Source organism: Leuciscus leuciscus (assembly GCF_965113295.1).
Source record: "Leuciscus leuciscus genome assembly, chromosome: 11".
Classification (NCBI taxonomy): Eukaryota; Metazoa; Chordata; class Actinopteri; order Cypriniformes; family Leuciscidae; genus Leuciscus; species Leuciscus leuciscus.
Genome location: NC_138735.1, coordinates 31895283 through 31921687, shown reverse-complemented (window position 1 = coordinate 31921687; position 26405 = coordinate 31895283). Strand labels below are relative to the sequence as shown.

Here is a 26405-nt window from a genome sequence, read left to right as displayed (position 1 = left end):
TCAGTGCAGCGTCAAATTAAAAACAGGAAAATAACAGTGTTAATGTTGTAAAATTCATCAATTATTAAACAAATTCAATTAATTTGCAGAGAGACAATCAGGGTTATTGTAGTTAACTAAAAAATATATATATATTTTAATTATTTACTATATAAATTAAGATAATTATTTAAAATCAAATATTTGGAAAAAAATCAGCTAGTTTAATTTAGTTACATTTTGTACTAAAATAATGCAAATTAAAATTAAACAATATAAATATAATAAAAATAATATATTTATCTAATATTTGTATTTATTTAAAATTCAATAAAATATAATAAATATAAAGAAAATATAATAAAGAAAAAAATGACAAAATAAAAAATAATAATAAAAATGACCAAAAAAAACCCCAAAAATAACTAAAATTTTAAGAATTTTTTTAATGAAAATACAATACAAAACTAAAAACGAATTAAATAAATAAACAAATAATTATATATATATATATATATATATATATATATATATATATATATATATGTATATAAAACAATATCTCAATAATACTAAAACAACACTGGTCATTATTAAGCTCAATTTCGTTCAATAATAGTGTCTATTTTGCAAAATTCCTCAGTTATGAAACAATGAGAAGCAAACAAGATCCATAAAATCCCCGAAATAATATTAACATTGACTCAAAATTCAGCCACTTTTAGGCAGTGGTTATTGGTCAACACCAGAAAAATCTCAAAATCAACAAAAATAACACTAATATCGACTAATGAAAGATTTGATTAATTTCCGAGACTGTTGTAGATCTTAACATCACTATGACGGAGCCCTGGATGATAAATGTATGAAAGCAAAACAACAACAGCAAATGAGAAATAAAACACTTTATTGGTGTAAACGTCACACAAGGATTTCAAGTAAGTTTCAAGGCTTTGACTGCAATGAAAAAGCAGTAACTTTTAAACAACAATATAGTAAAAAATACTGGAAACTTTTATACAACAATAACAACTAAAATACTGCGAATCCAACAAAAGCCAGAGCGCTCACGGCCCAGGTTTCCTCTCCCGCTCCTCTTTCTCCTCTAGTTCTCGTTTCTTCTCCAGGTAGAGGTCGTTGAGGTAGTCATCAGGCTGGATTCCTGCGTGCTTCAGCTCCGTCATGATCTTCTCCAGGCGAGGGAGAGTCCTGGCGCTCGAGACCTTACGTCCGCTGATGTACAGCGAGAACTGAGTGAAGTCCATCAGGCGACACGAGTCCTCCTCACACAGGTTCTTCAGCTCCTCCACCCGCTCCACCTCAGGGAAGAACCTCAGGCCGGACATGCGCTGGACATCCGTCAGGCTCACCTGGAAGTCTGTGAGCGAGCGCTCGAATCCGATCGGAGAGTTGGGGACCACGAACGCCCCGAGAGCCAGAGAGTCTGGAGACGAGTCTCTCTGTGTGAGGATGATCTTGAAGAGGTGAGTGGGAACCGCCACCTCATCTTTCCCGATCAGCTGTCACGGGGAACAGGAATGAGCAATGTTGCTTTATACTATATATTTATTTATAAAGCACATTTAAAAACAACCCAGGCTGACCATATAACATATTACTTGTAAAAAAACAAAACAAAAAAAAACAAGGAAGATAACAAGAAAATATCCAAAGAAAATACATGTTATATATATTTTAACTACCTTGCCATCCTGGATTATCAATGTTTTATGTTTTTTTTATAACATTTGGATATTTTCTTATGTTCCTTTTTTTATTTTTTATATATATAAATAAATAAATAAATATATATATATATATATATATATATATATATATATATAATTCTTTTTTTTTTTTTTTTTTTTTTTTTTTTTACTACCTTCCCATTCTGGATTATCTATGTTAGTGCTTGGTGCAATTTACACGGCAGAATAAAGATGGACACACACACACACATATATAGGGGCAGTCATGGCCTAGTGGTTAGGGAGTTGGACTGGTAACCCAAAGGTGGGAAATGACTGAGGTGCCCTTGAGCAAGGCACCTAACCCCTAATCGCTCCCCGGGCGCCACACAAAGGCTGCCCGCTGCTCTGGGTGTGTGTATCCACGTTTGCAGTGTGTGTGTGTTAACTACTCACTACTCTGCTCCTAATGTGTGTGCATTAACTTGGATGGGTTAAATGCAGAGGTCAAATTCCAAGGATGGGTTACCATACTTGGCCGTCACGTGTCACTTTCACTTTCATATATATATATATAATAATAATAAATAAAAGGTAAGTATATACTCTGGTGTTCAAAAGTTTGGGGTTGTGGGTGTTTTCAAAAGTTTCTTCTGCTCACCAAGGCTGTGTTTATTTGATCAAAAATGAAGTAAAAAATGTGAAATATTATTGCAATGTAAATCATCTGGTTTCTGTGTGAATATCTAGTAAAATGTAATTTATTCCTGTGATCAAAGCTGAATTTTCAGCATCATTACTCCAGTCTTCAGTGTCACATGATCCTTCACAAATCATTCTAATATGAGGATTTGATGCTCAAGAAACATTTATGATTATTATCAGTGTTGAAATGTTAATATTTTTGTGGAAACTGATACATTTTATTTTTCAGGATTCTTTGATGAATAGAAAAAAAAAAAGCTTTTATTTTGAAATAGAATCTTTTATGACATTATAAATGTCTTTAATGTCAATTTAATGTATCCTTGCTGAATAAAATGTATGGTTTTCTAACACTAAAATGTTTTAATGGTGGTGTATATAAAAATAAATATAAATACTCTCTTCCCAGTCTGTCAGTAACGCTCTGTTTACTTCCTGTCTCTATGAAGCCCCTCCTTCTGAAAAGCACACTGTGCTCTGATTGGTCGGCTGGAGAAGTGTGTTGTGATTGGTCGAGCGCTTCGAGTGTGTTTGGGAAATGTCCCACCCCTAATTACCATAACCGCCAGTTTAACACACTACTAACTAACTCAACCAGGCCCCGCCCCTTTATTCTGCGTATGAATTATTATAATGAGGAATATTGTGACGTGTTCGTTCCCGGAAGAAACTCAAGACTACAATGGAGGCGTTTCAGGAGTTCAGGAACACTGACACTGATAAAGAGAAGAACTTCTTCATGCTCAAACAGCAACACTAACACAGTGAGCCCTCATTCACTTTCATTATAAAGAAAGAGCAGCATGAACATTCTGCCGAGCTTCTGCTGTTTGTGCTCCACAGTAAATAATGCCAGAATGATCTTTTGAGTATGTATTGTGTTGATATCTCTCTCTTCCTCTGACAGCTGATGGAGAGGCGGGACTGAAGGTTAACGAGACGGATTATTATTACATCTGATGAAACTACACAGATCAGAATGACAAAGCAAAACTGGAGCTGTCATGGTTAGACTGAGTTCCTCTCGAAGAACCGCCAGCACATTCACGGTTACCCAAATTCCCATCAGACGGCTCGCTGAATAAGCACATAATTCCCTGAAACGGGACCGGATCGGCACACACACACACATGTCCCCGGAGACTCAGTGCAGTGTGTGTTTAGATGGAGGTGACGTGGCTTCTGTCTCGGCTCATTTGCAAGAGTTCAGAGCCTCGGGGAACCTGTCTGTGTCCATTTACACACGCAAAACCAAATCTGTCCCTGTGAAGCCAGCTGGACTCATTTCTGTTATGCAAAACATCAATTTCATTCAGTCGTTATTATTATATTAATATATAAAAGCGTAATCGATGAGGGACGACACACGCAGAAATCATCGATTAAATGTCAGTTTGAGGTTGAAAAGAGAGGCTTGGTGTAGTTTAACACGGAGTCAGCTGATGTGTGAGAGTTTGTGAAGTGCATGAGCGCCCCCTGCTGGACAATCCTTACCATTGCATTTTTATAAACTTTTCTCAAAAGCCTTCACTTTTCAGAATAATCAAGAGAGGAAAAAAAACATGTCTTTCTGAAACCAAAGTGTTTATGGCTAAAATACAGAATTATGAATTTCCTTTAGGAGTATGAATTATTACAAAGAAAAAAAATCTGACAAAATTATATAGAAATGTAGGATTTTGAAGATATTTACGGTATATGCTATAATAATAAGAATTATAATTTTTCCATGATGTGTGCTTTTTCTTAATGAGATTCTCTAATGAGATGTGTGTTATTTGCCTCGTTTTTGCACTAATATCCTTCATATGCTTTATTAAAAAAAATTTTTTTTTATAAAAATGTCAGATTTTGAAGGTATTTTGATATGTGGCATATGAATAATTCCCTGATGTGTGACGTGTTATGAGCCTGTATGTCACCTGATAGGAGACGGTCTTGTGTCCGTCCTCTCGCTCCTGCGGCAGCATCAGAGGTCCAGACACCAGCCACACGTCACTGAACCTCTGAGTCAGATCTCTACAGTACATCTCCAACCTTACAGGAGAACAGCAGCACATGATGAATGCTGCTAAACACACACACACACACACACACACACACACACACACACACACACACACACACACACACACACACACACACACACCTGTTCCAGAAGCCTGCGTTGTTCTCGTAGTTCTGTGGGACGATGTTGGACAGATAGAAAGTCTCTGCCATCGCTTGCTGTGGACAGAATAATAATAATATTTCAATAAGAAAGAAATGAATCTGTTTTATTGAGCGATTTAACAGTCTAAATTAAATCATGAAAATAAGTAATGGAATCTTGCAATAAATAATTAACAGTACAATAAAATGTATGTCATTTTTCAGGTCACTTTTCATTTTATGTAAATAAATATATTTCACGTATTTGTATCCACTTTTCATTATGCTTATATTTATTGCAACATTTCATAATGTATTCAATTTCATGATATAATCATTTGTCTTATCAACAACATTTTATATCAAGGTGTTTCAGTTTGTACTTCATGAGTTCTTTTGTGGTATTGCATGAAATAACCAAATACGTGTATTTCATGCCTTATTTATGCATTCATTTCATTGTACATTTACATTTATATTAAAATAAATAATATTCAAATAAAATAAAATATATATATAAAAAAATATTCTGGGATTTTTTTTTTTAATTCATCACACCGATTAAAAATGTTAGTAAAACATTAATCACCAAACAATTTTTTTTTGGCTGTATAAAAATGATCAAATAAAAGATATTTATTAATTTGTTTGGTGATTTCCTAATTAATTGAATGATTTTTATGTTTTATTAACAATATATTTATACATTTAACAACATCTCAACATTTATTTATTGATTTAATTGAGTACTTTGTCCCTCCATATCCATAGAGTTGAATCATGCAAATCTCTAAACTCTCTAAAATAATAATAATAATAATAATAATAATAATAATAATTATTATTATTATTATTATTATTATTAATAATAATAATAATAATAATAATAATAATAATATATAATTATATATATATATATAATTATATATATATATATATATATATATAGACTTCAGATGCAAAAGCCTCTAAGTGCCGTCTGAAATTTCCTTCTAGAATGATCATTTTTATAAAGCTTGTATGTGTCGTAGAAATTTTAAACTGTATATTAAACTAACCATGTTTCTAACATCTAACCTTATTTAACATCTAACATTTGAACAGGATGTACTGTACAAAACCAATGGAAAACTTGTGACTTTGACTGTGTGCGTATGTGTGTATAAATAACATAGTTTGGGAATGAAACTAGACAGTCTGTTAGAATCTTGTGATTAACAAATGAAGTCATCGTTAAAAGAGTTTGCTTGTGCCAGTGACAGAGGGAAAAGGTTGGGGCTTTTGAACCAATCATATTGAAGGTGACATGTTAGTCTTATTTGATTTCTCGATTCTATAAAAACTGTTGTATCTGTGTTTTCTGGTGGGATTCTCAATGGAATTTGTCTGAGATCCTCCGGCCTTGCTTCTTGGGAGAGATTCCCTGAGAACTGCTCGGGAAGATCTCCTGGCCGTGATTAAAGCATTTAGAGGACATTTGCTGAAAGTCTGTCTGTTATTACCTCTGCGCAGCAGGTCAGTTTAGGGAAGCAAGTAAGTTAGAGTAAGAGACTCGGCCAGTTGTCGACGGAAGACGCAGAGAGCTAGAGTATAAAGGTTATTAAGTGTTGATTTGAAGACGCCAGATTTATTTATTAAGTGTCGATTTGCAGACGCTAAATAGTCAGGTTTAGGGGAAAAATCCACTACATATGTTTACTTTCACTTATTTCACTTTAATGGCAATGAAAATTACCTATTAATTGTCATTAAAGTGAAATTACTGAACTTAAATATACAAGCTTGATAAAAAAATACTCATTTTAGAAGAAAATTTCAGATGGCACTTAGAGGCTTGTGCATCTGAACTCTTCATATATATATATTAGGAGGTGTAACAATATATCGTGTCACAATATATCGCAATACAAAATGCAACAATATGTATCGTGGATAGTTCACCCAAAATCAAAATTACTGTATGAGAAAAAAATGCACATTTTCAGAGTTTTGGTGTCAGTACTACATTAAACTACTATATATAATGTTGAATATAATGTATATGGGGAATATTTTGGTCCTGATAATGCCAAATATTTGATGTTACCAGTAAAAAGTGGCCGACATTATTTTAAATATATCTAGTCAGTGACAGAGATCAAGCATATTCATCTACAATAATTGTTTTCAGCTTCAGAATCATGAATATTGTTATTCTGGTGTCTCTATTGTCCTGTGCTTTGGGTTTCAGCACCAAGTCCAAGTCTATTCATTTACACACACACAATGTAATATCAAATCGTATTGTGAGTTCAGTATCGTGTATCGTGAGATCAGTATCGTGAGTTCAGTATCGTGAGATCAGTATCGTGAGTTCAGTATCGTGAGTTCAGTATCGTGAGTTCAGTATCGTGAGTTCAGTATCGCGAGATCAGTATCGTGAGTTCAGAATCGCGAGATCAGTATCGCGAGATCAGTATCGCGAGTTCAGTATCGCGAGTTCAGTATCGCGAGTTCAGAATCGCGAGTTCAGTATCGTGAGTTCAGAATCGTGAGATCAGTATCGTGAGATCAGTATCGTGAGTTCAGTATCGTGAGTTCAGTATCGTGAGATCAGTATCGTGAGATCAGTATCGTGAGATCAGTATCGTGAGTTCAGTATCGTGAGTTCAGTATCGTGAGATCAGTATCGTGAGATCAGTATCGTGAGTTCAGTATCGTGATGTGTATCGAATCGTGAAATGAGGGCATCGCTACACCCCTAATATATATATTGTGTGTGATTGTTGTGAGTGTACTGAACCTCAGAGATCTTGTTGTCTCCGGCAGGAGCCATGTGTCCTCGAGACCAGCCGCTCCTCAGGTAATCCTCGTTCCGGGCAGTGAAGATCTCGGGAATATCGGGATCCGGTTTAAATTTGCAGTGTTTCCTGTCGGCTTGACCTGATGAAGAGATGAAGAGCATCAGAATCAAGAGCGATGGTTCTGACAGACCAGACTCATGACTTACCCAGTGACCTTTGACCCGACAGGACGAGACTCACCCAGTTACCTCTGACCCGACAGGACGAGACTCACCCAGTAACCTCTGACCCGACAGGACCAGACTCACCCAGTAACCTCTGACCCGACAGGACCAGACTCACCCAGTGACCTTTGACCCGACAGGACCAGGACGAGACCCACCCAGTAACCTTTGACCCGACAGGACGAGACTCACCCAGTAACCTCTGACCCGACAGGACGAGACTCACCCAGTAACCTCTGACCCGACAGGACGAGACTCACCCAGTAACCTCTGACCCGACAGGACGAGACTCACCCAGTAACCTCTGACCCGACAGGACGAGACTCACCCAGTAACCTTTGACCCGACAGGACGAGACTCACCCAGTAACCTCTGACCCGACAGGACGAGACTCACCCAGTAACCTTTGACCCGACAGGACGAGACTCACCCAGTAACCTCTGACCCGACAGGACGAGACTCACCCAGTAACCTTTGACCCGACAGGACCAGGACGAGACCCACCCAGTAACCTTTGACCCGACAGGACGAGACTCACCCAGTAACCTCTGACCCGACAGGACGAGACTCACCCAGTAACCTTTGACCCGACAGGACGAGACTCACCCAGTAACCTCTGACCCGACAGGACGAGACTCACCCAGTAACCTTTGACCCGACAGGACGAGACTCACCCAGTAACCTCTGACCCGACAGGACGAGACTCACCCAGTAACCTTTGACCCGACAGGACGAGACTCACCCAGTAACCTCTGACCCGACAGGACGAGACTCACCCAGTAACCTCTGACCCGACAGGACAAGACTCGCCCAGTAACCTCTGACCCGACAGGACAAGACTCGCCCAGTAACCTCTGACCCGACAGGACCAGACTCACCCAGTAACCTTTGACCCGACAGGACGAGACTCACCCAGTAACCTCTGACCCGACAGGACGAGACTCACCCAGTAACCTTTGACCTGAGAGGACCAGACTCACCCAGTAACCTTTGACCTGACAGGACGAGACTCACCCAGTAACCCTTGACCCGACAGGGCCAGGACGAGACCCACCCAGTAACCTTTGACCCGACAGGACGAGACTCACCCAGTAACCTTTGACCTGACAGGACCAGACTCACCCAGTAACCTTTGACCCGACAGGACGAGACCCACCCAGTAACCTCTGACCCGACAGGACGAGACTCACCCAGTAACCTCTGACCCGACAGGACGAGACTCACCCAGTAACCTCTGACCCGACAGGACCAGACTCACCCAGTAACCTCTGACCCGACAGGACCAGACTCACCCAGTGACCTTTGACCCGACAGGACCAGGACGAGACCCACCCAGTAACCTTTGACCCGACAGGACGAGACTCACCCAGTAACCTCTGACCCGACAGGACGAGACTCACCCAGTAACCTCTGACCCGACAGGACGAGACTCACCCAGTAACCTCTGACCCGACAGGACGAGACTCACCCAGTAACCTCTGACCCGACAGGACGAGACTCACCCAGTAACCTTTGACCCGACAGGACGAGACTCACCCAGTAACCTCTGACCCGACAGGACGAGACTCACCCAGTAACCTTTGACCCGACAGGACGAGACTCACCCAGTAACCTCTGACCCGACAGGACGAGACTCACCCAGTAACCTTTGACCCGACAGGACCAGGACGAGACCCACCCAGTAACCTTTGACCCGACAGGACGAGACTCACCCAGTAACCTCTGACCCGACAGGACGAGACTCACCCAGTAACCTTTGACCCGACAGGACGAGACTCACCCAGTAACCTCTGACCCGACAGGACGAGACTCACCCAGTAACCTTTGACCCGACAGGACGAGACTCACCCAGTAACCTCTGACCCGACAGGACGAGACTCACCCAGTAACCTTTGACCCGACAGGACGAGACTCACCCAGTAACCTCTGACCCGACAGGACGAGACTCACCCAGTAACCTCTGACCCGACAGGACAAGACTCGCCCAGTAACCTCTGACCCGACAGGACAAGACTCGCCCAGTAACCTCTGACCCGACAGGACCAGACTCACCCAGTAACCTTTGACCCGACAGGACGAGACTCACCCAGTAACCTCTGACCCGACAGGACGAGACTCACCCAGTAACCTTTGACCTGAGAGGACCAGACTCACCCAGTAACCTTTGACCTGACAGGACGAGACTCACCCAGTAACCCTTGACCCGACAGGGCCAGGACGAGACCCACCCAGTAACCTTTGACCCGACAGGACGAGACTCACCCAGTAACCTTTGACCTGACAGGACCAGACTCACCCAGTAACCTTTGACCCGACAGGACGAGACCCACCCAGTAACCTCTGACCCGACAGGACGAGACTCACCCAGTAACCTCTGACCCGACAGGACGAGACTCACCCAGTAACCTTTGACCCGACAGATGTTCTGCCACCCATCGGGGCGTCCTCCGGCTCTGATCGTACGATAACACGTGGTTGATGTAGAACCGGGGCTCGGCGCCGGTTTGAGGAAGACCGAAGCGCTCGATCAGGCGATGGGCGGGGCTTCCTGCAGATACACACATGACTTACACTTAGTATCATATTTCAAAACTTTCATTGATATGTCATGAAATTAATATTATTACAATAATATAATACAATAATATAATACAATAATATACAAAATAAATAAAGGTAACTATTCTTTTTACTGGGCAACAATAAGTGGAAATAAAAGAGTTTTATGTTTGTTCCTGTACAGAAAGGAAGTGTGACAACTTGCCCCGGTCTCCCCTATACACACACACACACACGTTCTCTCTCTCTCTCTCTCACACACACACACACACACACACACACTCTCTCTCTCTCTCTCTCTCTCTCTCTCTCACACAGACACAATATCTCTCTCTCTCTCTCACACACACAATTTCTCTCTCTCTCTCTCACACACACACACACACACACACACACAATATCTCTCTCTCACACACACAATATATATATCTCTCTCTCCCACACACTTTCTTCTCTCTCTCTCTCTCACACACACACACACACACAATCTCTCTCTCACACACACACACACACACACTCTCTCTCTCTCCCCCACACACTTTCTCTCTCTCTCACACACACACACACACACACAATCTCTTTCTCTCTCTCTCTCTCTCACACACACTCATACACACACACAATCTCTCTGTCTCACACTCAAACACACACACAATATATATCTCTCTCACACACTCTCTCTCTTTCTCACACACACACAATCTCTCTCTCACTCACTCACTCACTCACTCTCTCTTTCTCTCTCTGTGAGAATGTAACTTACATGAACTATTGATCTGTTCAGCATCTCTTTATTAATCAGTAATGATTTGTGATGCATAAAGTAGTGTTACCTGTGTGTATTCTCTTCTTCATACTGATATAGTTTCAGAGTAATGTTAGTGTTACCTGTGTCTGTGTGTGTATTCTCTTCTTCACACTGATATAGTTTCAGAGTAATGTTAGTGTTACCTGTGTCTGTGTGTGTATTCTCTTCTTCATACTGATATAGTTTCAGAGCCGCGACACCGGAACCAGCGCCGAACACGAAGCCGCTGATGAACCTCACTGACACCACATTAGACACCATCATTAAATATGACGCTTAATAACATTAAATGAAATATAACATCACATACACACGAACACAAGCGGTGTCTGTGAGGGATTGAGAGAGTGTGTGTGAGTGAAGAGCGGCGCATGAGCGCTGAACATCAGACCGGTTTCATCACACCGCCGTCTAGCGGTCGAGACACAGAACTATATTAGAAAGAACTCACGCATGTATGAAGAAAATATACAACTTAAAATATTTTACACTTAAATAAACCTTTCTTTTACTGTCTATGAAATAAACTAACTATATATCAGCACGGCTGTGATTCGCATGGGACTGATCGCCTCTCAGCCAATCAGAATCGAGGACCTGTGAATATATATATTATACACTCACCTAAAGGATTATTAGGAACACCATACTAATACTGTGTTTGACCCCCTTTCGCCTTCAGAACTGCCTTAATTCTACGTGGCATTGATTCAACAAGGTGCTGAAAGCATTCTTTAGAAATGTTGGCCCATATTGATAGGATAGCATCTTGCAGTTGATGGAGATTTGTGGGATGCACATCCAGGGCACGAAGCTCCCGTTCCACCACATCCCAAAGATGCTCTATTGGGTTGAGATCTGGTGACTGTGGGGGCCATTTTAGTACAGTGAACTCATTGTCATGTTCAAGAAACCAATTTGAAATGATTCGAGCTTTGTGACATGGTGCATTATCCTGCTGGAAGTAGCCATCAGAGGATGGGTACATGGTGGTCATAAAGGGATGGACATGGTCAGAAACAATGCTCAGGTAGGCCGTGGCATTTAAACGATGCCCAATTGGCACTAAGGGGCCTAAAGTGTGCCAAGAAAACATCCCCCACACCATTACACCACCACCACCAGCCTGCACAGTGGTAACAAGGCATGATGGATCCATGTTCTCATTCTGTTTACGCCAAATTCTGACTCTACCATCTGAATGTCTCAACAGAAATCGAGACTCATCAGACCAGGCAACATTTTTCCAGTCTTCAACTGTCCAATTTTGGTGAGCTCGTGCAAATTGTAGCCTCTTTTTCCTATTTGTAGTGGAGATGAGTGGTACCCGGTGGGGTCTTCTGCTGTTGTAGCCCATCCGCCTCAAGGTTGTGCGTGTTGTGGCTTCACAAATGCTTTGCTGCATACCTCGGTTGTAACGAGTGGTTATTTCAGTCAAAGTTGCTCTTCTATCAGCTTGAATCAGTCGTCCCATTCTCCTCTGACCTCTAGCATCAACAAGGCATTTTCGCCCACAGGACTGCCGCATACTGGATGTTTTTCCCTTTTCACACCATTCTTTGTAAACCCTAGAAATGGTTGTGCGTGAAAATCCCAGTAACTGAGCAGATTGTGAAATACTCAGACCGGCCCGTCTGGCACCAACAACCATGCCACGCTCAAAATTGCTTAAATCACCTTTCTTTCCCATTCTGACATTCAGTTTGGAGTTCAGGAGATTGTCTTGACCAGGACCACACCCCTAAATGCATTGAAGCAACTGCCATGTGATTGGTTGATTAGATAATTGCATTAATGAGAAATTGAACAGGTGTTCCTAATAATCCTTTAGGTGAGTGTATATATACAAATGTATAATATTGTATTATATGTATACACAATTTATATTTAACGAAAATATATACACACACAATATATATATATATATATATATATATACACACACACATACATATACACATACATATAAATAAAATAATTTTACTGCTGTTTGATTAGAAACTTAAAATTGTGGCTAAAGACAGCAGATCAGATTTCAAAGACGATACAAAGACCAAATGATGCTTTATCAGTATTTATTGTTACTTTCATATACAAAAAGATAAAATTGAAATAATCCTTTCTAGTGTTTTTTCTCTAACAGTCGGGGTGTCGTTGTTTCACACTGGGCAAATTCTACATTCATACTGGTTTATTCTGGCACCAATGCGGAGGAGAAACAACCACAGCCCGACATCTAGATCTACTCCAAACTCTGATACTGAGTCTAAAATTACCACAGTAAAAAGGAACAATGATTCACTGCAAATTAAAGAACTATGTTACAATGATCGTTCAAGAAAATCCTCCGTTCGGTACGGCAATACGATGGATGTCGATTTCACCAGGGCATTGATAGAGATAAAACTTTGACATACTCTTCAGTCCAAAAGAGGGATTTTACAGCAACAAGCTCCACTCTCTCTATACATCTCGTCTTATACAGATTTGTTTAGTATATTTATGTTAAAATCAGTAGTACAAGCCATGTCTGCTCTACAGTTCCAGCTACAATAGTGAAAGATAACCTACAACATGTACAGTTCACATATCCTGGTAAAGAAATAGCATTGCAAACATCAGCCTTGACAAACTCCTCTCGCCTCATGTTCCTGAGCACATCTACACGGGCTGGGGGCAAGATTCAACTTCAGGCAAAGTGAGAGAAAAAAAAAAAGAAAGTAAAAATTTAATTTAATTAAAATAAAATGAAATGAAAATATTTACAGCTGACTTTATAAATTAAGATGAAATATTTTAAAATAGGAACATTTTAAAATGAAATAAAACATTAACAACTGACTTTTCTAAATATTTTTTCTAAAAAAATAAAAATAGAAAAAAAAATGTTAAAGGCTGACTATGAAAAATAAAATAAAATGGTATATATATATATATATATATATCCAGCTGAATTAAAAAAATAAAAATAAAAAAAAAGTAAAAAAAATAAAAATAAATATTAACAGCTGACTTTGACACATGATCTTAAACTCCCAAACATTTCACCTCGTTTTCAAAATCATTATGGAAAATAAAGAAAGCAAGACACATAATTAAGCAGGTTATTACAATTTCTTAAAAAAATTAAATAAAATAAAAACTACAACTGTAGTTGCTTGTTTATTACCGTATACTGTCATTTTTGAACAGATAACTCATAGATCAGTTTCAAGTCAAATATAATTAATGTAGTTGATTGAGTTTTAGCATCTGTAGGGCGTCAGGAAACATGGAGGAAAGAGCTTGTGGAGTTTGTCAAGGGTTTGTTTCATCATCATCATCATCCACGTCACACCAGTACAAAAGAGGTTTGTGATTCGCGTTTCGTTCGTGTCACGAATGTCCAGCTAAGCAACACTGATTCACATGAGTTCTGAGGTATCGGCTTCCTGAAAACCTGGACCAAAGATTTGCATCCAGAGTTACAGCTGGTCACTTTTAGAGTTTCATATTTGATATATCTATATAGATTTTTTTCCCATATATATTTTCTATAGCTTTTTCTGCAAGGTAGAACAGAAAGTGTGAGGTGGAAGAGAGAGAGAGAGAGAGAGAGAGAGAGAGAGAGAGAGAGAGAGAGAGAGAGAGAGAGAGAGAGAGAGAGAGAGAGAGAGAGAGAGAGAGAGAGAGAGAGAGAGAGAGAGAGAGAGAGAGAGAGAGAGAGAGAGAGAGAGAGACATGATGAACACACAGCAGCGGTCGCTTCAGTAATCGTCAGATAAACACAGGCACATGAGAGTCGCTCCTGATATGACGTATGAATCACGTCAAGCCGTCTTTGCGCTCACAAACCAGCGGGAATCTCGACCGCATCTACACCAAACCTTTCCAGGGAAAACCCTCCAGACACGGCCAGTTTAAGAGGGAATCTCACAATACAACCAACAAAAACACACCCAGATCATATTTATAATACTATAATATAATATATATATGTTTATATTAGGGCTGTCGATTTAACGCGAAATGTGACAGTTCAATAAATAAGAAGTTCATTTTGTGTTGTTTTACATGCAATATTGTCTGTTTTTGCTCAATTTGTCTAACGAAAATATAAAGCCAGAGTAGAACTGTTGTTTCGTTTCTGAATGAATCAGCGTTTTGAGCGAATCAATCGGGAGAACCAATGATTCAATGACTGATTCAAAAAGAGAGTCATTTACTTCATTCCTGAGTGAATCAGCCGTTTGAACGAATCAAATGAATCAATGACTCACTTATTTAGGCATTTACCACGACCCACTGGCAGTTTTAGTTTCTTATGTAGAGTATCACTTACTTAAAAAATTTATTTAAAAAATCATAGTTTGGCCAAAATTTCAATTCTGTTTATTAACATTTACTGTAATTTTAAACCTCTTTCTTTCTTTGGGGAACATAAAAGAAGATAGGCTATTTTGAATAACGTTGGTAACAAAACAGTTTTGTTCTAAAAATAGATCCAAAAACCAATTCAGATGCAGAACCGTGTTATTAATTAGATTTAAAATTTAAATCACTTGACAGCCCTAATACACACAAAGACACACTTTATTATTTACTGTAAAACATTATATATATATATATATATATATATATATATATATATATATATATACACAGTAAATCATTTTATCATCATAGTCTTAAAGGCACACTATGTAATTTTCCGCCACTAGAGGGCGTTTATTCAAAACAAAGGCTTGATGACGCCTTGATTTCGAGGAATCATGGGATTTGTAGTTTCTCCTATACAGCCGGTGGAGAATACGATGGGACTCGGGCAGAAATCATAATCATGGATGATCGGTAATGTATTAAAGATTACGTTACGAAGGCGCTGGAGCGATTGCTAATGAGAGACGACACGCGACTCGAGAGCAGTGAAGCTTTTATTATCCCGCATATGTGGGACAACGCAGCGCTGTTTATCATATTAAAGCCCTATTCAGACAGGATTAACTTTACAAGGGTAGATGGAGTAATGTCATTTTACCACAGGACGTCTGTAATATTAATGGCCAATTCGCACAGGATAAGAGATCTCAGTAAAACTAGCAGAAGTGGGAGAGTAACTCGATTTACACACCGCCGTCACTCCTGTCGTCATGTGTGTGTGTGTTACGCTGCTTCCTGAGATCACGTGCGCAAACACATAACCTATATTTATATATAACAGTTATGTCCGGTCGCACGATGTATTAATGAACTTCAGATTGGATTGTGTTGGTAATAGACACTAACGCTAAAAGATGTTTCGTGCCTCTAACGAGTGCTGTCGATCTTCTCTCTGATCTGAATGGTGTGTGTGAAACTCTTGAGTTTTGCCACAGACTCGTTCCAGCGTCTAGAACACGACTGATGCTTTTTCAAGCGTCTCCATACTTGAAAAACCGCGCAAAACTACTTTTAAACAGGAAATGACAAAATATTTACGTACATATTTACAGCGGGTCTATTCACACGGGATTAGTATCACCTGAGGTCATTTTTCCGGACCTTTTTACTGAAGGTAAAAGCCGCCGTAATCTTTACTGACATTGTCCGACATGATCACTGAGATGCACATTCAGACGGGACTAAAATCACAGAGTAGCTCTGGTTATTATTACTTTACCCCTCCTCTCCATGTTACACTAGTCCCGTCCGGATAGGGATTAAGATGCATTTAAGTGTGATGAAAGTTGTTATAATGCTATATGAGACACTTGTTGCACACTAGTAAACTAGATCGATATTAGCCGTGGTAAAACTCGCGGTAAATCAACAAAACGAGATTTAAACAAAAAGACTGTGTTGAGCTGAATAACAATTAGCTTTCTGTCGATGAATATATCCAAACTGTTGCTCAACTGTCTAATAAAACACTTATATATTAAAGCGTCTTTGGTGTTTCCATGGTTTCTACAAAATAAAACCGGAAATCGAGGATAACGCGGGTATGATGTCATTGATAGGCGACACACGGTACACAAGTCGACAAAATATATAACATTGTTCTAGTGGTTTTTGGATATTTTGAAGGCCAAAAATCTTACATGGTGTGCCTTTAATTATCCTAAAAATAGGCTTCTAAACTAGGCAATTAAAATATGATTTTGTACTTTCCCCCTCTTGGTTCTGGTGTGAAATGTTTCTAATGCGTCATGAGATAGAGAAGTATTTCGAGGCTGAGGATCATGTGTAATTGGCACAGCAGCGGAGGAGAGAAACACTGGACTGTCTTTAGTGCATAATGAAGCGTGGAAGTGTATTGCATAAATCACAATCTCTCACGGTCGGGTTCAAATCGCCCACAATATGATGCAGAAAACAAAGAGACGCCTCGAATACAGGCTGGCAACAGAAAATCGACATTCACAGATAATAAATCTGGCTTTTCTAAGCTACAAAGACACTTGTAAATCACAATCAACAAATGTTCAAATGAATCAAAGCCTTTGGTTATCCTCACGCAGAAGGAATTTGGCTACATATCGTATGTTATTCCCAACGAAACGAGGTCAGTTGATTGAAACGCCACGAAGGCCTGCGATGTGATCGAACAGCATTTATCATGATTTTGGTAGTTCGCCTGATGTGGATATCATATATCAATGCCCAGAGTTCAGTCTGCACAGACTATTGCTGGAGATATTGCTTGCTACATCGTCTGAGCCAGTTGGAAACTCACAACCATCCGAACTTTCCCGGTTAACCTGAAGAAAATGCAGTTTCCTGAAAGTATCGATGTCTGAGATGGAAAGCCGATGCACGTCAACTAAAGCGAACCAAGCGATCCACTGGGAAACGCGCTACTTTGGCACTTTCGGATTCGTAACGTGCCAGAAATTGGCAAGAGCTTGGAAAACAAAATGGGCGTCGCCAACCAGAAAACACTATGACATCACTCACAACGAAGTATGACGAAACACGCCAGATCGTGAGAGCAAAGACGGATCTCCTGTTAGTAAATATTTAGATATACGCCACCATAAAAGAAAACTTAAAGCTGGGCTTGAGAGGAAGTCGAAGCAAACGCTGCAGTGCATCATGGGAGCAGAAATGGCACAGACGGTCGGGACACCAAACCTTTATTTGGCCCTGAAATAAAAGCTCCATCTTTGCGAATTCGCCGCATAAATTTGGCCGAGATCATTTGGTAAGCAGAGGGTTCACAGTCAATCCTTAAGTCAACAAGTTCAATTTAGTCCCTCGTACGTGTAACGTCACACGAGGGGAGCCTAAAAAATTGTGCAAGTAAAAACGGGGCAAGTTTTTTTTTTTTTTGGGAGAAGCGCCAAAAGTTATAAGGTTCAATGTCCCGTGAAGTAAGAGAAAGGAAGAATAATGCCCTGTTTGACTGATCGGCACGATTCTACAACTGTGTACAGCTATTTACATCATGGGTTTCTCTCATTTATACAACACAACTTGGTAGCACTTCTTTAAAGATTTGACTTTTTTTTTTTTTTGTAATTTTTTTTTTTTTACTTCTCCAAAACGTCTTCCCTAATCATAAAAGTCAACTTACATCAAAATATACTTACTACAAGTCAACACAACTAACAAAATATATATAACAGAAGTCAAACACGTAGAAAATCTGAGGTATTTCTGGTCTGAGGTGGTCTGTGGTTTATGAACAATATCTTTAATGCTTTTTTTTTTTTTTTTGTCCTTTCATAACTAATTTTTTATTGTTTCGAGTTGCGCTCTTTCGTCTCGGAAGCCTTTTGAATGTCTGGTGACGCGCGGTTGCATCTGAGAAAACTTTACTGAGAAGATACGGGACATTTCTTTCATCCGAGCAGCAGCACTGTGGAAATTCACTCTTGAGTTATGGCATATGGAAATGTGGATCACCGTCTGCCACTTTTAAGACAAAATAAATATTATTCTTGTGTTTCTTTTTTCTTTGCTAATTAGTCAAACGCCACCTATAGTTTGACGTTCTCAAATCTGCAGCCCCAAACTGAAGTCTGAATGTCGCCAGAGGTCGGAGGTCAGATCTCAGATTTGGTCCCTGTTAGAAAGAGGTAATGCATGAAGGGACCCGAGCAAAGCACACGAAACAAAACACTTCATGGGTGAAGCGCACAAGACCGGGTCATATTTCACACTCAATATGTTGCTTTATTTTTACAACTATAAAGCACATTTTCTGCCAGATTGTTTTTTTTAACTATTCTAATTTATAGATTATTGCAGTATTCATTGGATTAATTTTTTTATTTATTAAAATAAGCATACAATTTTATATTACAGTAATAAGAATCTACTTTAAAAACAACATTGAAAACAATGAGAATTCTTTTTTTTTTCTCTTTTCTTTTTTTTTCCTGATGCATTTTGGTCAAAATACTTTGGATAGTTTTCAAATTCAAATTTCAAACAAGTGTAATTTATTATGTTACAAGTAATATGAATTTAATTAAAATCAACATCAAGTTTAATGAGAATAAAAAATAAAATAAAAAAAATCTGGATGAAATCTGTTCAAGATAATTGGGTGTAAAACATCATTTCATTATTTGTTGGACTACCTGTATTAATTTTATTCATCAAAACAAGTAAATTACAGTAATAAGAATCTACTTAGAATGATAAAAAAAAAAAAAAAAAAATCTGGATCTGGATCCATTACTTTTATGAGAATTTGGGGGAAAACACAGTTTTATACATTCACTTTTTCTTAATTAAAATCACTGTATTACAGTAATAAAATCAACATTGAGAAAAATGAAAAACACCATAAATAAAGGTAAATAATCCGGACGCATAATAACGGTCATGTGAATTTGAGAGAAAATGTGCTTAATTGTCATTAATTTTTTTTTAATAAATCTTAATGCTTTATTCATGAAAAATGTTTCTTTTATTTGTTTTATTTGGGTTTTGAGGTAAAATGTGACCCAGAATGTCTATGCCGTGCGAGTCCTTCACTCCAAAACACATTGCATTATTACAAGAGAAACTAGACAGGAAAAACAAACACTTTTTATGATCTTTTTTTCTCTTTTTCAACAAACTCTCAGCACACACACACACACACACACACACACACACACACACACGGTCTTGCATGTTTCGTGTAGGTAATTAGTGTTAGAGTCATCAGGGCACCGTTACACTAGTCTCTGTCCTATAATGGTGTGGGAAAGGCAGTCATGGACCCTTGACACTGGATACCTGAGAAAGATTCCCGTACCAAACTAAACGCTCTCATGACCTCCGAGATTTCCACATGCAAGCCAGCGAGAGATTTCACTCATATCCACTCAATAAAACCCCCAACCAACCTTTTCACAGTCACCAACTTCAACAGCATGAAGAAAAGAAAAAAAAACTCAAACAAAAGAAAAAGAAAAAGAAAGAAAGAAAGAAAGAAATTAGTCCAGTTGCGTTTTCCGTGTTCTTTAACACCCGTTAGTTCCGTAAAAGACACGTTTTCCGTAATTTCGAATAGCACACTTTCGGAAAGAGAGAGAGAGAGAGAGAGAGAGACAGAGAGAGAGAGAGAGAAATAAAAAGGTAGATCCCGCGAGGAGGTTGGATTGCGCGTGTAACAGTCATGATGATCCTCGCAGGTTTTGCAGCACTGTTGAATGATCCGACACGGCGAAGATGAAGCCGTCATGTATCGGTCGCTTTTCACAGACGATCCTGTCCGACGGACGGAACAGAACGGGAAAAAAAAGAGGAGAAAAACCAAGTGAAATGTTGAGGTACCTGCAACCGGTCAGCATTCATTTGTCGGCACCTGAATGCGCGTTGTGTTTTTAAAAATCTTTCGCGTTTTTGCTCTAATGATAAAAATACAGTAGAGAAGTGTGCTGGTAAGTTACTGATCCGATCAGAAAAATAAAAATAATAATAATAATAATAATAATAATAAAGTTAAAAAAACGTTGTGATAAAATAGCAGCTGCTTGAATGTGTTTTGCGGTCGAGTTTCAGATGCTGGACTCGTTGGTGACCGAGCTCATGGACAGAAGACAGTCTGAGGTAGAAGAGCTGGAGATCCGCTGGATCTGAGAGAGACGCTCCTCTACACACCCGGCGGAGAGACGAGCCTCAGCGTCGTGATCCCAGCACTCCTCGATCGACTCGCACATCTGAGCCAGACCCTGAGCGCGCGCGCACACACACACACACACACACACACACACACACACACACACACACACACACACACACACACACAACACACACACACACACACACACACACACACACAACACAGGGGTGTTAACATCAGAGGACATCATAGAATTATTACACCTTTTGATTAACCTAATGCATGATTTGCACTCACAAACATACAAACAGAAACTCACACACATCCACAAACACACACACATTCAAACACACTCACAAACAGAAACACACACACATACATCCACAAACACACACACATACACATATATAAAGAACTTTTAAATATGCTTGTGTGTTCTCCAGAGAGAAACGGCATGAACACACACACTCACAGACACACACACTCACCGAATGCTTGAGCCAGCAGTCTTTAAACGCCGGCCGCATCTTTTTATGCACCACCACATCCTGAAGATCCTCCAGCGACGGATGCTGGCCGATCTCCTCCTCAAACGGCAGCATGTACTCGTCTACAGGACCTGAAGGAGCACACGCACACATTTACTCAGACACCTTCAACATTTCTCACATTATCACAGTTTATTCGCTATAGTTTAGAAAATGGTAATAAAATATGAGCAGAACTCAGTTGATATTTGACTGGTTTTGTCCGTCCTTCTGTTAGACTGTCTCACACATGAATTATGTTGAATATCTGTCAGCTGTTAAATTTAACTACACAATTAGATAATACCAGTTTAGCTCAACCAATCACCAAGCAATGCTTCATTTTGTTCAGTCTGTGTGTAAAAAGAGCATTAGCAATTAAAGACAAAACACTTCAGCAAAACATGATCAGCTCAAAGTGTCCCAATCATTTTTGGTCCCAAATTTGTATAAATTTAGTAGGCGGAGCTTAGAGGCTCAGAACTGACTCTGATTGGTCAGGTGTGATCGTTATACTTATTGACAATGAACTTCGTCGTCATTGCTGGCAAGCAATTTTTTTAATTAATTTTTATGGATTTCTCTTATGTTACAGAACATAATTTTATATTTATTTTAAGGTAAGATAGTTCAGTGTGTGTGAATGTTCTCACCATCAGAGGCCTTGCACCGGGACACCAGCTCCCACAGCACCAGCCCCATGGCGTACATGTCTATCCTCAGAAACGCATCCCGCTGGAAGTTAATCGCTCCCTCCAGAACCTCCGGCGCCATGTACCGCCGCGTGCCAACCTGAGGGATTCAAACACGATCAACTTCACAGAAGAAGCGGTTTATGATTTTGTTTTTGCCTGCCATGACAGGTTTACATGCATCCAAGGTCAAAAACACTTTCATATTCTCATAATATCCACTGCAGCATCAGCTCTTTTCTCACAGCATCTGAAACGCTTCGTTTGAAGATTCAGTCTCTCTAAACCCCGCCTCTCTGAGAGCTGCTCTGCTCTGATTGGTCAAACGACCCAGTCTGTTCTGATTGGTCAGAAAGCAAACGCTCATGATGATATCTGAGTCTCAGCTCTTGATCACAGTGATACGAACAGTAACGATGGCGAGGGTTTTACCGTATCAATCTCATCAAAGTGGATTTGCTTTGTCAGCAGAAAACAGCGTCTTCTCCACACGAACAACACGAACCAAACTCTTCCAGTCTCAGATAAACTACAGTGTTTGAGGAGCAAAGAGACGCTGTTCGCCGGCAGCCAATGAAAACCATAGACTGGCATTATGCAAATTAGTTACAAACCTATGTAGATTCGAACAGGAAGTAAGACTGGAATTAGACGACTGGCTTCAGGATCCAATCTTAGTTTTGGGAGACGATAACTTTATCTTTGAAACTTTGCAGACCTTTAACCTTCACAAACAGCTTTATTACACACTACATGAAAGACAATATCCCAAAAAAGCATAATAAGGGCGACTCTAAACTCCTATAAGCAGAAGCGTCTCACCTGACCGTGTGTGTCTCCCGGTGGTTTACCGGGCTCAAACCGAACCGCTAACCCAAAGTCCCCGACGACAGCTGTGAGATCGGTCTTCAGCATCACATTTTTACTCTTGAAGTCTCTGTGGAAGATGTTAGGATTATAATGAGATATTTAAGATCAGAATCTTTGTCGTCATTGTATGCACACAGTAGTACACATCAACGAAATGGAGTTGCAGCTCTAAAGAAGACGCATAAAACAATAAGTAATGATAAATAACTAGTAGAATAAAATAAACAATATAAATATAATTTAAAAGGAACACGCCAACTTTTTGGGACTTTATCTTCTTCACCGTATCCCCCAGAGTTAGATAAGTCCATACATACCCTTCTCATCTCTGTGCGTGCCGTAACTCTGTCTGACGCACCCACCGCTAGCCTAGCTTAGCACAAAGACTGGAGGTAAATGGCTCCAGCTAGCATACTGTGACAATAAGTGACAAAATAACGCCAACATTTTCCTATTTACATGTTGTGATTTGTATAGTCAAGACAAATAACAAGGTCACATGAGACACAGCCATCTTCTAACCGAATACATACTGGGAACTATATTCTCAGAAGATGGCTGTGTCTCATGTGACCTTGTTATTTGTACACGCTGTGACTATACAAATCACAACATGTAAATAGGAAAATGTTGGCGTTATTTTGTCACTTATTGTCACAGTATGCTAGCTGGAGCCATTTACCTCCAGTCTTTGTGCTAAGCTAGGCTAGCGGTGGGTGCGTCAGACAGAGTTACGGCACGGAGATGAGAAGGGTGTGTGTGGACTTATCTAACTCTGGGGAATACAGTGAATAAGATAAAGTCCCAAAAAGTTGGCGTGTTCCTTTAACTATACACAATATAAACAGTAGTGCAACCACAGTATAAGTGAGGTAGTGCAAGAGTACTTTAAAAACCTCATCAGTATTACAGGAACGTGCATGACTGTGAACACGGTTCACAGTAAAACAGTATATAACAGTATTTGGATGATTGTTTATGTCTTCATTCAGATTAAGATTGTTTTATTTTGTGCCATGTCAGCACTCAAAGCTATTTTCATGGCAAAAATTGAATTACAAAAATACAAATATCATATAAACACAATAAAAACCAAACAAACAAAAACAGAAAGTCATATTATACAAGATCTTTTAAATTAACATATTATGATTAAAAAAAAAAAAACTTTTCAGGCATAATCTTACTAAATAAGTCCTTAAGTGAGGTAACTTCATAAAAGAGCATTCTACCAGTATTAAGTCCAGGACAATCTAATAAAACATGTTTCTGTGTTCTTCATAAGAGGTGTGAGTTAAACTCACCTGTGTGCAATCGCAGGTTTAGGACCTTCTCCTTTATACCGCGGGACGTCCTCATGAAGGTACGCCAGACCACAGGCCATCGTTCCTGCGATGTGACACAGATCGTTCCAGCTCAACGCGTTCCCCTTCAGATAGTCCGTCAGCGAACCCTGACCACAACAGAGGACATCCAAATACTCAATACTGGCACAATGCCAAAAATATGACGTGCAATATTGTACTAATAATGTTTAAAATTGGACTTAAGGGCCTTGGACACTGAGTCGTGTGCGTTTTTTCGTATTCAGTGTGTAAACGTGATTGACACAACATGAGGTCGTATTTATTTTTTAACGTGCGAAAAGTTCGGACTCTATCAGAACTTCATCATATGATTTTGCCATATTAATATGAGCATCTGCTCAGTTTGGGCTTCTTAATATAATTGAGCTATTTTTCCTTCATATTCTCACTATATCATACTATATGAGCCATAAAAGCCTGATGTATCAAATATGATACTCAAAAAAAACACACATGCAAACTCTTTATTAGTTTTTTTTTGTCTAAAGGTTCAATAAACTGTTTAATAAAAAAAAATTAAAAAATTGATTTGTCAAGCTTTACAGGGTTAGGTTTGTCAATGGCTGCATGCATTAAAGTTTCTAATGGCTCAGATGGTGATTTCTGGTGTTTTTACCCTGTATATAATTATTTCTGTGTAAAGTGTCATGACCTTTGACCCCTCACCCTCTCGTGGAACTCTGTGATGAGCCAGAATTCAGTCTCCAGGTTACTTCCACGTTTCTCCGCAGCGATGTATCGCAGGAGGTTATCGTGTTTCATGCCCGGCGTAGTGAAAATATCCCACTCGTTCTGCCACGACTGCTTATCCTGTCGACACAGAGCACACGCATCATCACATATCAGCTTTATTAACGTAATGACACGTCAGCACTGGTTTCCTGAAACTTTAGCTCGGAAAATCTTCACAGCTACATATTTGTAAATAATTAAATACATAAAAATAGATATAAATAAGTTCATTAAAAATGCATTAATACATAAAATTAAATAAAATCATTAAAATAAATAAACATACACAGCTACCTTGCATCTATACAGTAGAATAAATAGGCAGCATTTTAAGTAAAAGCAAGCAAAACTAATATTAACCTGAATGGTGAAAATCTTCACATTTACATAATTATAAATAAATAAATACATGAATAATTATACATTAATGAATTCATTAAAAATAAATAAAACCATAAAAAAAATACACAAAAATAAATCAAATCATAAAAAAACTTAAATAAAATTACAATAAATTCAAAAAAATAAATAATAATAATAAATAAATGCACAAAAATAAATAAAATGTAAAAAAGTAATACAAATTAATAAAATAAATAAATAAATGCATTTAAATATAAATAAATAAGTACAATCAAAACAAATAAAATGTTAAATAAATTCATAATTAAAATAAAGAATAAAAACATGCATTAAAAAAAAGTAAAAAATTAATACAATCACTAAAATAAAAAATAATATAAATTAATGAAATTTTGCCGTATCTGTTCAGCATTAACATGAAACCATCTGTGACTCTTTCAAAGCCCAGTGAGCCAGCTTGCATGTAGAAAACTGAATAAATCAGAACCTGAATGGGGAAAATCTTGACGGCTACATATTCGTTCATCATCTGGGCCTTCCACACGCATCCGAAGCGTCCTCTGGCTTTGACCTCCAGCAGCTGAAGAGGCTTCAGGCCCACCAGCGGTGAAGGAGGAGACGGGCCAGGGTCCTGCAGGACACATTACACATCATCAATATCAGAGAACGTGTTCTGCTAAAGTTCACACATGAACAAGGACATCAAACAATACGGTGAAAAGCAGCACTAGGTGGCGGCAGAGAACGGGAAACCACACTTGACACTGAAATGAACTGAAGCTGTTGAAGAGGTTTGGAACCAGTGTGAGAGATGCGAGTAACGCGGATGCTGAGACTGGACCGACCTCGTTGATGTCCACGTGTCCGTAGGGAGGCTTGCGGTGCCGGTACATCCAGAAGGCCAGCAGGAGAGCCGTGGAGAGCATGGTGACGGGC

At 39.1% G+C, this 26405-nt stretch overlaps 2 protein-coding genes and 1 long non-coding RNA gene across 3 annotated transcripts in view; 1 reads left to right on the top strand and 2 right to left on the bottom strand.

Moving 5' to 3' along the window:
• Positions 1-869: 869 nt before the first annotated feature.
• Positions 870-11267, bottom strand: exog (exo/endonuclease G). Its single transcript, XM_082183492.1, has 6 exons — positions 11041-11267; positions 9929-10078; positions 7306-7445; positions 4522-4598; positions 4295-4409; positions 870-1499 (listed from the first exon to the last, which is right to left on the bottom strand). Exons 1-6 carry the CDS (start codon positions 11159-11161, stop codon positions 1047-1049), a joined length of 1056 nt encoding a protein of 351 aa, XP_082039618.1. The 5' UTR covers positions 11162-11267; the 3' UTR covers positions 870-1046.
• A 1606-nt stretch (positions 11268-12873) lies between these two features.
• On the top strand, positions 12874-20608 carry LOC309509007. Its single transcript, XR_014209769.1, has 2 exons — positions 12874-14463; positions 14556-20608. It is a non-coding gene; the product is annotated as an uncharacterized lncRNA (long non-coding RNA).
• Positions 18359-26405, bottom strand: part of acvr2ba (activin A receptor type 2Ba) — a 54030-nt gene continuing 45983 nt past the window's right edge. The window contains exons 4-11 of the mRNA XM_082183483.1: positions 26315-26405; positions 25957-26100; positions 25041-25184; positions 24312-24460; positions 22960-23074; positions 22099-22237; positions 21407-21537; positions 18359-21027 (exon numbers count right to left, since the gene is read on the bottom strand). The exon at positions 26315-26405 is cut by the window's right edge and continues 58 nt beyond it. Coding sequence (XP_082039609.1) covers positions 20854-21027; positions 21407-21537; positions 22099-22237; positions 22960-23074; positions 24312-24460; positions 25041-25184; positions 25957-26100; positions 26315-26405 — 1087 coding nt within the window. The 3' untranslated portion in view covers positions 18359-20853. The remainder of the gene's footprint in view (positions 21028-21406; positions 21538-22098; positions 22238-22959; positions 23075-24311; positions 24461-25040; positions 25185-25956; positions 26101-26314) is intronic.